Genomic DNA, 14,128 nt, shown 5'->3' on the forward strand with positions numbered 1-14,128 from the left:
CACACACACACACACACACGCACAGACACACACACCACAAACACACACACGCACAAATATCTGTATACACTAAATATATATTTAGATGGGTGCTGAACCTTTTGAGAGTTGCAGACATAATATTTTGCTCATGTATATCCTAATAATGAAGGACATTCTCCCACATAACCAAATAGTTATCACAGTTCACAAACTTAACATTGATTGATTATCTGAAATACTGTCAATATTCAAATTTTCCCAAGTTTCGCAATAATGTCCTTCACAGCAATTTTCCCCCCCAGATCTGGACCTGGGAAATGAAGGGTCATATATTGCATTTAGTTGTCTCCTTCAATGTAGAAGTAATCCCCAGCCTCTTTTTATTGGGGGAGGGGTCTCATGATACTGACAGCTTTGAAGAGTCCAGGCCAGTTTTGCAAAATGTTTCTCAACTCACATTTGTCTGTTTACTTGTAATTAGATTAAGGTTAAATATTTTTAGCAGGAAGACTATCTAGGTGGTGGTGTGTCTTTAGCACATCACATTGGAAGGCACATGATGTCAGTTTGTCCCATGATTGTTGACATTAAATGTGATCACTTAATTAAGGGTAGTGTTTACTGTACTTCTCTATTTTAAAGATTTTCTTATTTGTAATTAATAGCCTGTGGAGTGATACTGAATATCCCATTCCCCCCCAATTTGTTACCCAATGGTTTTAGCATCCATTTATGATTCTTGCCTCAATTATTACTTTAGTGGTTGCAAAAAGGCAATTTTGGGACCGGCCGAGTGGCGCGTTGGTTAAGAGTTGGCTTGGGACGCCAGCTCTGAGCAGCAGGGCCCCGGTTCGGATCCCATATGGGCCAGTGACGCTGCACCCTCTACAGCTAAGATGGTGAATAACAGCTTGATCTGGAGCTGGGCTGCTGTGAGTCGCTGGCAAGGTGTAGGCTGCAGCCCCTTGCTGCAGTGGGCTGTTGTAAGCTGCCGTGAGTGGCCGGCAGTTGGCGTGAGCTGCCAAGAGCCGCCGTGAGCGGCCGTCCAGTGGCTGGCGACCGATATGCTTCACCCAGGAAGAGCGCAATGATAATACCAACATTGGCCAGTGAATCGATGTCCTCCACAACTAGGCTGAAGAACAAAAGGACAGCAACTTGTCTGTTCTCCTCCCCCAATTCCCCAATTAAAAAAAAAAGCGATTTTCTAATTATTTTATTCTACATTTATTAATGGGTATTCTATAAAGAAGGGTATTTGCTTCCTGTTTTCTTTTTATTTTTATTTTATTCTTTGCTGTTATTGCTCTGGAGTCAGGGATTCTTATTTTATTCAATGAGTTATATTCCACAGGCTGGTTCCTGTGCCCTTTTGATATGTCTCCATTTGTTTTTGAGCATTTTCTTGCTGTTACAACAAGATATTTTAGGCTCACTTTGCATTTTCCCTGCAGCAACCTTGGAATTAGCTATTTCACCAAAAAGTCTTGTTTCATTTTAGTGGAGAGTGATACTGGAAATAAAAATTCGGGTGTGCAGGGTGCTTCTTTCTACTGGGATGTCACTACTAGACTTTTTCAGACAGAGCTAAAGACCATGTTAGTTTGTTTGTTTGTTTATATAAGCATGAATTCATAGTACTATTTCTAATATCAAATTCCCGAAGGTTTTTTCTTATTCCATTCTGTGTTTGTATCTCTCCTTTCTTATAGTAAGATCCTTAATTCCTGAAACGTTTTACTATATCTACTTATTTGCTTGGTCTGATAGCAATGAAATTGCTACATCATTATCACTACCAACAACAAACCTAAGTTGAAGATTTCTTTGCATTTCTTTTTGTCTGTAGACTGTTGTTTATAATTGTTTGTAATTAATGTATCAGCTTAAGTACTTGATGGATGCTTAAAACAATTCACCTTAAATAATTAAAAATTTTAGATGGAGACCATATGCATATAACCCCCCCCTTCCTACTTGATAATTTTCTTTTAAAAATTATCTAGTCCACAGATTTTTGTTGAGATATAACATTCGCTAATTTTAACAGAATCCTGTTTCAGTACAATAGTTGCATGTATCCTGAGGGTACTATAAAACTATAAAACTATAAAACTATAAAATAGTTTTGCCTGTACAGCAAAGATATACTTCAAATTGACTCATTTAAATTTCATGTTAATTTTAGGGGAGCTCAGATTGTTGCTTTTTGGGAAACTTTATTTTATCTTAGGCAGAGATACTGATGTTCAGAGACACAGGAGAAAACAGTGGAGCCTATATATTACATGTGAAAATAAGTTAGATTAGGAAAAAAATAGAGAATAAGAGCTACACGTGTGATATTAGTTCTCACAAGAAATCAGTTAATTTTGTTCTGAACTTCTTGGCAACCTTGTTGAAAGAGGAAATATTCTGTTGGGATGACTTTCATTGTTTAAGAAAACAAAGATTTTTGTAATTGTATAGGAAGAATTTTATTGTGGAAATTATATCTATTCAATAAATGTACAAGTGTTTCTTGTATGATTATTTTAGTACTATTGAATATGTAAATTAAATCATGGTTTAAAGAAGGCATTTCTGTTGTTTTCTGATCTTTCAGGAATTGAATTTAGGAAATATGACAAAATTGTTAGTTAACATGCCATTTAGACACTATCAGATACAAACAACTTTGTATGTTATAACACCATAGCTCAAGAGGTCTATTTGAAACTTGATTGTTAGTGATATACGATTATTAGTTGCTTCAGGTGAGCTCTGAATACAGAAATGTAAATGTTTTGTAGTATTTATTAAAGAAAGGGTCAAACATTTTTTGTGGTTCTGTGGGGTGTTAAGTACTAGGGAAACCAAAGAAAGTACACCCTATTTCCATACCTCAAAATAGCTTATATTTTTGTATAAGTTTATTAGAAAATTGTATAAATAAGAAGCAACGTAAATACACATTTGACACACTTAGAACATTTTTAAAAATATTAAATCGCTTTAATATTTAATATTTGCAAGATACTAATTGTGCAAATCAGGAAGTTTTATCTTTGAATGTTTACTTGCACTGTTCTAACCACTTAATAAAAATCCTCAAGATTATTGGTATTGCCCTCCATTCTAATTTTACAACTGTACGTACCCCAATATTGCTAGTTTAATTTTCTGATTAGATTTTATTTATGAATCGTAAGTCTAGAAATGCTGCACAAGTGTAACTTAATTTTTCTCTTTGGCCTCCAACAGGACTTTATTTTATTTTTTAAAATCACAACTAGGGTAGATGGTTTAATCTATCTCTAGGGAAATGTATTGCAGCGTCCCTGGTAATTCCTTGTCCCAGGGTTTGGAAACCTTTTTCATTATTATCTATGTAACCAAAATCCCTGCTGCTGTAAATAAACTTATTTTCCTTAGTTTGTTCTTCGTGAAAATACAGTGTACTGTCATGAGCATAGGAATAACACCCTCATTTTCCCCTCCACCTCAAAAGACTTTTTCTTTTTCAACACGACTTCGACTACTGTTACTAACCCAAGTTAATGTTAGATTCTATTGCTGAAAGCCTCAGTTTTGCCATTTATTGAGGTGTTAATTGAAATATTAATGTATTTAGAGCAGAAATGTCGTTTTTTAGGGAATCTAGAACAACAGCAAAGCTGAGGTCAAACTGCCATAAGGATGGACACCAAGGAAGCTGTGTTTGGGACAAAAAGAAATCAAGATAAGGTAGATGCAAAGTAGAGAAAAGCACTGGACCCTGGGGGGAGGGGTGGTAGGTGGGAGTGGGTTGTAAGCTGCTAATGGCAAAGAATAGTTAGATTTCTGAAGAGGAAGCCACCAAAGGCTTATAGGACATACTAAGGATTTGGGTTTAAGTATTATCTTCCCTCTGAATGTATAAGTCTTAGCTGACTTTTAGCTAGCAGAATCCGTTAAAATTTCATAAGGTTAAGTTGTTTAGTCGGGTGGATCCTAATATTCTGGGCTAGTGTTTCCTGTCTGGATAGTTGTGGAAGACAGTATTGGTATTAGTTAATAAAACCATTGCCAGAACCCAACTTCAGCTCTAATGCCTGTTATTACTTGAAAGTCGAAAGGGAATCTCTGATTGAAGGATTAAACTGACAAAATCAGTACAGAACATTTAATTTTTCCTTTTCTTTTTGTGATGTAAAAATTGTGTTTCTCTCTATAGCAACATGAACCGTGAAGACCGGAATGTGCTGCGTATGAAAGAACGGGAAAGGCGGAATCAGGAAATTCAGCAGGGCGAAGACCCCTTCCCACCCAGCTCTCCTCTCTTTGCTGAGCCATACAAAGTTGTAAGTTGTCCTTTGAATGTTTTTTTCCCCAGTACCATGACATGTTTGCTTTAAAAATTTTTTAACTTGAATTTGTATACGAAAAAATAGTTATTATTTATACCATTTAACATTTTTTCCCTTCTAAGTAGAATGTACTTTGTTGGGGTGCTTTTCATTGGTGTATAACATGCATGCAGGAAAGTATGCAAATTGTGTTATAGCTGAAAGAATTTTTACATGAGTAACCTTGTATAACCAGTACCTAGATCAAGAGCCTTATGTTCCCCTCATCCACACCCCCCAGTTGCTATAGTATTGTACTTTTGAAAGTGTGGTCTGGATTAGCTTAAACACCCATCTCTGTATTCCTGGCTCTACCACTAACTCTGGGCAGGCATTTCACCTTTCTGAGCCTTGGATTAAATTAAAATTTTGTAAATCAATCTTTAGCATCTGATGTTTCCTACGTTCTTTGGGTATAATAACATCAATCAAAGATGAGTATATTTCATAGATTCTTTTGTTTTCCCTATTTCTTTGCCATTTGCAATTACTTATTAGTATGTTTGAATAAATGTACCTTCAGTATCAATCTGGTTCTTTTTCTGTTACCACCTACTAAATTCTCTGATTTTCTTTCTAATATATTTAATGCTTAATTAACAGTATCAGATTTAGATTAAAGCATGTCAGAGGTGTTCAAATTGAGCCAGTTGCTATTTTTTTATAACTGCTGTTGTGCTTGATTTGGGATTACATAAAACACTGGATGGTACCACTCCAGTGTAGCTGTAGTGGCCACAGATGTCTCTCTGATGGATTTGGCTTTGGATTTCATTTGAACTATTTTTACATTGTAAACTTTATATGTGTATAATAGCTATAATACTATGTATTGCAGCTGTATTGACCATTGTTGGCATATATTATGAGATTGAGAATGTTAGACTTTTTTCTGATGAAATATAAATATAACATATAGCCTGAGTTTTTACCATTATATCATCTGGTGTTCGTAGAAACCATCTATGAGATCTATAAAAGCCATTTATTAAAAGGTTTTAAGGATTTTCCAATTAAAGGCAGTTATACTGACATCATTTATATAACACAAAACTTGAGATTTGGGATTAGGGATTAAAAAAACAGGAGCTCTGTCCAGAATCTTCAAATCATACTTCCATTTTTTTGTAATTACATTGTAATGAATTGGGTTTGATTTCTAATCTTGATATTGTCTATAAATTGCTGTATATTTACCTCTCATTTATAGGGATCAGACTAATTTTCAAATAATTTAAAGTCATTCTTGATTCATGCCAACCTCAAAGTAAATAGTGCTGGCTCAGTCTTGATTTCCTTTTCAACGTAATTAGTAAACTTTCTGTCATGTATATGAATATGAAAGAATCCTAAAAGCTTGTAGAAATCTTGGACCTTCTTATCATCCAAGAATAATTCTTGAAGCTTAAAGTATATACTGTTGTCTTCAAATGTTGGTGCATTTATTGGTTAGAATTAATAGCCAGGATTTAAAATTTTATCAATGGATTTCCATGCTTAATTTGTTGTTAGGACTTTTATTAACTTGATGAGTCAAAATAACGAAAGACTTAATGTAAAAGAGTCAGTTGGGTATAACTTGTTTCACTAAATTTTTGTTTGTGCTTCTAACTATAACATTGAATAAGGGATATAATGTTTTCCCAGACTGCCAATGTATGAGTGTTAGCTAATCGGCTGGCCTGGAACTTAATTATATAAAGGCACATACTTTTCCTGGTCTTCAAAAGATTTTCACTACTGTTCCAGTATATTTACTGGTAAAATTTGGATATTTTTTTCCTCCTGAAATCTTTGGTTTTTTTTTAATAAGTCTTTATTTTTCATACAAGATCTTCATGGAATCTATATAGAAAGATTATTTATGTTTTAATGTTTTAACATGAATGTTTTTTACTTTCAGCTCATTTTTCATTATAAAAATTATATAGTTGGAGTTTGCTTTGAGGTGTTAACCTTAAGATATGAAATGAGACCTTCCTCGGGAAAGTCCCTTTCCATTTGAAGCTTGGAAAGTCGGGTTAGAAGCATCTTTTATTTCCAGTTATGCTAACTGTAAATTTTTATTTTACATTTTTTTGTAGACCAGCAAAGAAGATAAGCTATCAAGTCGTATTCAGAGTATGCTTGGAAACTACGATGAAATGAAGGATTTCATAGGAGACAGATCTATACCAAAGCTTGTTGCAATTCCCAAGCCTACAGTACCACCGACAGCAGATGAAAAATCTAACTCAAATTTCTTTGAACAGAGACATGGGAGCTCTCATCAGAGTAGCAAATGGACACCAGTAGGACCTGCACCCAGTACTTCTCAGTCTCAGAAACGGTCCTCAGGCCTACAGAGTGGACACAGTAGCCAGCGGACCAGTGCAGGTGGCAGTGGTGGCACCAATAGTAGTGGCCAGAGGCATGACCGTGACTCATATAGCAGTAGTGGGAGCAGTAGCCGGAAAAAAGGCCAGCATGGATCAGAACACTCCAAATCACGCTCTTCCAGCCCTGGAAAACCCCAAGCTGTTTCTTCATTAAGCTCCAGTCATTCCAGGTCTCATGGGAATGATCACCATAGCAAGGAACATCAGCGTTCCAAATCACCTCGGGACCCCGATGCAAACTGGGATTCTCCTTCCCGTGTACCTTTTTCAAGTGGGCAGCACTCAAATCAGTCTTTCCCACCTTCATTGATGTCAAAGTCCAGTTCAATGTTACAGAAACCCACTGCCTATGTGCGGCCCATGGATGGACAGGAGTCCATGGAACCAAAGCTGTCCTCTGAGCACTATAGCAGCCAATCCCATGGCAACAGCATGGCCGAACTGAAGCCCAGCAGCAAAGCACATCTCACCAAGCTGAAAATACCTTCCCAACCATTGGATGTAAGTAACACATTTAGAGCTTTTAACATGACTGTGTGAAACACTTTACCATGAAATTATTATTGAACTTGAACTCTCTTTGTCTTAATAGTAAGGAATGTAAAAGTTTAAAAAAAGACATGATTGACTCCCATGTGGATCGTAGAGCTGTGAGCTTCTCCTCTTGGGCAGCAGAGAAAATGTCGTTCACTATTTTCAAATATTAAAATGATGAGTCAGTTATAGAACGAAAACATGAGTGTTGAATACCTTAGATTTCCTCCTTTTGATTTTATGAAACACATCTTGTGTTTAAAAAAATTTACAATTTCTGTTGTCATAGTGATACTCATGAATGAGACATGGGCCATGGTTCATTGTGGTATATGTTGGGACTTTTTCAGGTCCATGGAGATGGTAATGCTGTGTGGTTTAGATGCCATGATCCCTTTCTCTGGTTACACTTAACCTTAAGGTTTGAAGCAGTTGTTCCAGACTCATAGTGGTAGATTGAAACTTACAGTATTTATAACTGCATACCAAAATGTGATATTCAGAATAACCAAAGAAGTGAGCATTTGTTATGAAATAGCTGAATTTTTCTTTTCTTTTTGTTTTTTATTTATTTTTTTAAATTGAGGAATTGGGGGGATGGGAACAGCGCTGGGGAATTGGGGGAAGGGGAACAGACAAGTTGCTGTCGTTTTGTTCTTCAGTTTAGTTGTGGAGGACGTTGCTTCACTTGCCCAAGTTGGCACCATCATTGCGCTCTTCCCGGGCGAAGCAGATCAGTCGCCGGCTTCTGGACGGCCGCTCACGCTGGCTGCTGGCTACACACAGTAGCCCATGGCAACCCACTGCCACGGGGGGCTGCAGCCTACACCATCACCGGCAACTCATGGCAGCCCAGCTCCAGGTTGAGCTGTTGTTCAGCATCTTAGCTGTAGAGGGTGGTGTCACTAGCCCTCATGTATGGGATCCGAACCGGGGCCCTCTGGCGTCCCAAGCCAGTTCTTAACCATCGCGCCACTCGGCCGGCCCTGAATTTTTCTTTTAATACAGTTTTTGCAATAAAGAAAATTTAAAAGTAATGTTAGTAGCTGAAAATCATAGTTCAGAGCTTAAAACAGTGGGGGAGGGTCAGGTATAGGTAAAATGCTTTTAAGAACATTTGAAAATCTTTTCTGTGGCCTTGAGAAACTCATTGTTCATAGCATTTGTCATCTAATTACTCCTCTCAAGAGAATACTAGTAAAGTGATAATTTGTTCTTTCTTCAAACGACCTGATCCTTAGAATTAGACTTGAGTTCAAGCTCCAGTTCTCTAATTCCCGCTTAAGCCTTGGAATAAACAACTCCCATGATTTGATAGGCTATGTGAAATATCCATCATGTTCCAGACAAGTAATCTTTCAGTAATACTGGTTTTATTTTATTTGTTAGTTTATGTGAAATGATGTATCTCAATGTCATGGTATATTTTATATGTAAATTTTTAATTTTTTTGAGAAGATGCTTACCTGAAAAATTACACTTAAAAATTATTTCTAAGATTTTTAGAAGTTTTTGAAAACTATGAAGTTTTTAAGTCATGTACAGTTTGGTGATTAAAATTTTTTAGTTTTTGGAAAGCTTGTATTTAAGAAAATTAGTCCAAATATTCTAGTTAGTGTTATGCTTTGGAATAATGGGATCATAAGTACTTCTTCAAATTGAATTTCGGGGCATCCCAGTCCAGACTCCCTCTCGTTTCGAGAGCTGTAACTTTCTGCTCTAATAAAACTATCCTCTGCTATAAATAAATAAATAAATAGAATTTCATTTCTAATGAGTTAAATCTGTGCAACAAATGATGGAAATCTAGTAATAAATTACTTCAACTCTAATGTGTGTTTCTTTTCCTCTTAAGGCATCTGCTTCTAGTGATGTGAGCTGTGTGGATGAAATTCTTAAAGTAAGTTACATGTTTGGGTTTTTTTTTAATAGGTTCAGTCTCTCTTATTTAATTATGATGCTCTGCTGCCCTCTTAGCCTCTTTCTCCATCTATTTCACAAAGGACCTGAAGCAATAGATTGCTCTCATGTGAAACTTGATTGTTTGTCAAAAATAACTGAGTCTGTACTGCTTATATTCATACTTAGGTTCTGAATCACTTGGTTTGTTTACTATTTGTCCTCAAAGAACTGATTTTTGTTTTTAAGTAAAACAAATTTCAGTCTTAACAGCTTGAAAAGAGGAAGAAACCAAATATAACTGTACTTTCTCAGCTTTATCAGTTAATAATTTGAAGTGCTAAATACTCAATAGTTACCAGTCACACCATAACATTGAAAATAGTTTGCTTTGTAATTTATCTGTACTTACTGGTCAAATCCTATGATGAAAGACCTCCTTTGAGTACTATATATTTTGAGTGTTTAATGGAGTATGTCTAAAATCAACATGTGACCAAAAATTACATTCCTCTATTGGGAAATGAAAAAGAGAAAGTCCAGTGAATTAATGAGTGACAATGCCTGCTTTTGACTCAATAGAGAAAAGCCATCCATCACATGTTGTATTTTTGCAAAAGCTCCTGAATTTTTGTGTCTATACTTGGATTTCATTATGAATACGCTTGAAAGACTGTTTGCGTTGGCTGCTTCCATTTTTATTCTCTCCTTCCTTCTTTTAGTCCACTATAATCGCTTACCTTTATCTTTCTGCTCTACTTATTCTCTAAGGTCATTCATTACCTTCCCCTTCATCCGGGGCTTCATTTGAATTCTCTACTCTTTCCTTCTGGAAACATCATTCTTTCGTTGACTGTTGTTATGCTTCATTGTTTTTATTTCCCATCCACCTTTCTTGTCTCTCATTCTCTGCCTTTTGGGAACCCTTGTATCTTCTCTTACTTCTTAAATATGGGTGCATTTTCTAGCCTCTCCTTTCTGCTCTTTCACTTACTTGTCTTTTTGTCCATTCTTTTGGCTTTATCTATTAGACAGCTCTTTATTCTTTCTCTTCTCCCTTGGCCTCCTTTGAGTTTTGGCTTATGTCACATAATTGCTTTTTAGCTGGGTCTCCATTTGGATTTCTCCCTGCTTCTTCAGACTCAACATGTCTAAAGCCATATTTATCTAACGTCCTTCCATTAGTAGTACCACCATTCCCCCATGCTTGTAAGTGTGGAATTCTAATTATCTCATTTCTCCCGCGTGTCCTGTTTAATCACAAACTACGTGTAGACTTTGAAAACTTTTTGAAAATATCCATTCCTTTATTTCTGTGTCTGCCACCTTGAGCTTCAATAATTGCAATGTATAGTCCTCACTCTGCCTTTCTGCCTGCTTAGTCTCCCTGCTCATCTTTCTGCTGTATTGCCACCAACTTCTTTGCTTCAATCCCTTATCTTCATAAATCAATAACCTTCTTAGAAATTTTCAATGACTCTCTAAGGCCCATAGAAAGAATAGTGACCAAATTTAACATTCCATATCTTTCACAGGTCAGCCCTAACCTCTCCCACTACTGATTGACCGCTTTTGCCAAACTGGTTTCCCTAAGCTGTGTACTTCCTTGCTCTTTTACTTTTTTACGAACAACTTTCATGAATGTGTTTCTCCTTCCTCTTCAGTTACATATAGACTCTGATTTTTCTTAGAATCCTAATGAAATCTTTCTTCCCCCTGTATCAGACTATAAGAAACCAGTGATAAACTCTTTTGATTCTCATATAGCATTCATTTTTTAGTCACCATGTATATAAAAAGTCTAAGGGAGCATACATCTTTTTCCCAAATTGTCAACAATGCATGGCATTCTAATACCTGGAAGAAATCTTAGATTTTCTTAGATTTAATTATTTCATGTTATTGATGTTTTATTCTACATTTTATATATTCAGTGTGGCACATGACCTTGGGTGTAATAGGTGCTCAGTCATTTGATGATGGAGAGTTAAATAGATTTTCTATTCAGAGTAGTTTGGTATTTGAGGTGTAAAATGCCAACACTATATGATTTTTCTGTTTTCTTTCCCCTTCCCTCTGTGCAGTGTGCAGAGCTTCAGGTCCACATTCCTTTCATGTTTTCTTAATATTTGTAGTCATATTGTTTTTAGGAACCCCATCACAGACTTAAAGAAAATAAAACTTAATCTAAAAGTAATATATGTTTACTGTAAAAAAAAAGATTTGTTAATTCAAGTCTTACTAATTGTACACCTACTATGTGTCAAGCACTGGGAATACAGTGGTAATCATAATGATAGTGTTGCACCCTTTGAGCTGACATTCTAGAGCAGAATGTAGGAAATAATCAACTATATAATATTATTTCAGAAAGTGAAATGCTATTAAAAAGTAAAGCATTGTAAGAGGATAAAGAGCAGTTGCAGTGCAAGTGGCTGTTTTAGAGGTTCAGGTAGTGAAGACTGTATCAAGTGCCCTTGTCTGTTGCCTCTTCTGTCATTCTATTGCCCAGAGGTAGCCACTTTAACCATCTTCCAGAGAGTTTTTCATATATAAACATTTACTAGGATATGGACCATTGTTTCTGTTTGTCACTTAATAATCTACTGTGGATATCATTTCATATCAGTAGCTAAATTTCTCATTTTACCCTTTGCTTGGTGTTCGATTGTATGGGATGTCTGGTAATTTAATTATTTCTGAGTTGTTTCCTTTTTTTTAAGTGTCAGCCCCTTGAACATGTATCTTTCTTTACTTAACTGTTTGGGTATAAGCTATAAGGTAAATTCCTAAGTTATACCACTTTTATTATATTTTCTCAGTATACCTGATGGTTTACTTTGACTAAATGCCAGAAGTAAAACATTGCCTCCTTATTCTAAGTCTGATACCTCTCTCTCCCCTGCTTCTCTAACACGCACATTGTGATCTGATCCAAACCTCCACTTGGACACATGTGGCATATGATTAAACAGAAGTTATTGAATGAAATCAGACTTACGGCCTTAGTTGTCTGTCTTCCTGCTCATGTACTTTTGATATCTCTCTTCTGATTTTCTCCAGCTGACCAAAATTTCCTATCACTGAATGGGCCCTGTAGCTAGACTTGCTAGGATAAAATTCTGTGTCCATTACTTACTACCCTGTTTCCCAAAAATAAGACCTAACCTGAAAATAAGCTATAGCATGATTTTAGGTGCCAAAATATGGCACGTTGGCATACTGAATATTTTAAGCTGAAGGAGTTTGTGGAAAAGGCATCCTTCTCCCTGTAAAAGGTCATAAAACCCTCATGTGATGGGTACATGCCCTCCATATCCTGGAGGAATCATGCTACGGCTTATTTTCTGGCTCGGTCTTATTTTGGGGGAAACATGGTAAATATATGACCTTAAATAAATAACTTAATCTCTGTTTCAGTTTCATCCTACATAGAGTTAGGATAATAAATGGTACCTACCTCATCATGTCGTTGTGAGCACTACATGAGTAATAGACATGTAAAACACTTAGCACAGCATTTGATCCATTACAGGTACTCAGTAAATGTTAGCTGCTGTTCTTATTATTATCCTCCTCTTCCCACTCCCACAGCAAGCTCTTCCTCAGTAGCATTTTACCGTGCTCCTTGTATTTGATTACAGGCTGGTTTCTGTAACTATTCACAGGTTTCATCATCTTAATACTTAAGCTCCTTGAAGCCAGGGAGTGTATATTATTTATTTTCCTATTACCGACCCCTAGTGCCTTGCACACAATTGTGCTTAATATTTATTGATTAAATATGTGTACTTTTGGAGTAACAATCATGAAACCAGCATTTATAATACAAATCTGATTTTTAGCTGTATAATTTTTATCCTTGACCTGGTTGAAAACAAACTGTAATAATTACATTTCAGGAGATGACGCATTCATGGCCTCCCCCTCTAACGGCTATTCATACACCATGCAAAACAGAACCTTCCAAATTTCCTTTTCCAACTAAGGTAAGTAAATAAAATATGTCTTTGAAACTGTAATAAAACTCTTAAATGGCTTGACTAAAGTCATGTGAATTCAAAATTGTCTTGCCATTCCCATTTTAGTGGGAATCAGACAATAAAGAAGTAAATATGTAAGTTCAGATAGTGATAAATGCTGTGAAGAAAGTAAAACAAGATAGTGGAATCGAGAGTAATTTAGACTGAGCCACATTTGAAAAGCTTTGAAGATAGAATGGGGAAGAGACTTTTAAGTTTGTTGCAAACTGTTATGGTATTCTAAGCCACAGGTGGTAAGGGCTTCTCAAGCTGTTGGCTGAGAAACTCCTTTATTTAACTAGGACATAGCAACCATATTTATGTCATATGGAAAAAAGTTCCTCAGACAAAAGTTTCATGCTCTTCTAAAATCAGATGTGGAAGTTATTTACATGAATTTATACTTATACAAATTATACAAGAATACATTCTCCTTGTGGAATTTGACCAGGACCTATAAGGATACCCTTTCCTAATTCGGCGTCCTCCATACTCTCAGACCTACTTTCATACATACCTTTGCAAGACTTTTCATATGCATTTACATAAATATGTATGAAATCATTACATACAAGCGTTTCTCATTTAACTTCTTTACAGATATATTCTGTATTTTTAATCAGTCAGCAACAGGTCTTAGAGACCTTTCCATGTTGTTATACATTTATACTATACGTAGATTACATATAGGTAATATATTACATATAGAGGTATTTCATTTCTTTTAATTGCCTAAATGTATCTTAGTTTATTTAGCCATTTCCCTTTGGTATTTAAGTTGTTGCCAAGTTTTCATTTCTATAAACATTGCTTTAGTGGATATCTTCATTCATGCCTTCTCGTGTGCACACAACTTTCTTTTGGGTAAAAAGCAAGAAATAGAATTGCTGAGTATTGAGAGTATATACTTAATATAGTGTTTGTACCAGTCAGTACTCCCACTTTT

The 14,128-nt window shown here is 35.9% G+C and overlaps 1 protein-coding gene across 2 annotated transcripts in view; it reads left to right on the forward strand.

Annotated features, from left to right (window-relative positions):
- The window catches only part of AFF4 (ALF transcription elongation factor 4), an 85,106-nt gene that overhangs the window by 26,278 nt on the left and 44,700 nt on the right, over positions 1-14,128 (forward strand). For both annotated transcript variants that reach the window (XM_019642194.1, XM_019642195.1), the window contains exons 2-6: positions 3,617-3,708; positions 4,178-4,304; positions 6,434-7,228; positions 9,117-9,161; positions 13,063-13,149. In XM_019642194.1, coding sequence (XP_019497739.1) covers positions 4,182-4,304; positions 6,434-7,228; positions 9,117-9,161; positions 13,063-13,149 — 1,050 coding nt within the window. In that variant the 5' untranslated portion in view covers positions 3,617-3,708; positions 4,178-4,181. The remainder of the gene's footprint in view (positions 1-3,616; positions 3,709-4,177; positions 4,305-6,433; positions 7,229-9,116; positions 9,162-13,062; positions 13,150-14,128) is intronic.

The sequence above is a fragment of the Hipposideros armiger genome, unplaced genomic scaffold (assembly GCF_001890085.2).
Source record: "Hipposideros armiger isolate ML-2016 unplaced genomic scaffold, ASM189008v1 scaffold_66, whole genome shotgun sequence".
In the NCBI taxonomy this organism is placed as follows: domain Eukaryota; kingdom Metazoa; phylum Chordata; class Mammalia; order Chiroptera; family Hipposideridae; genus Hipposideros; species Hipposideros armiger.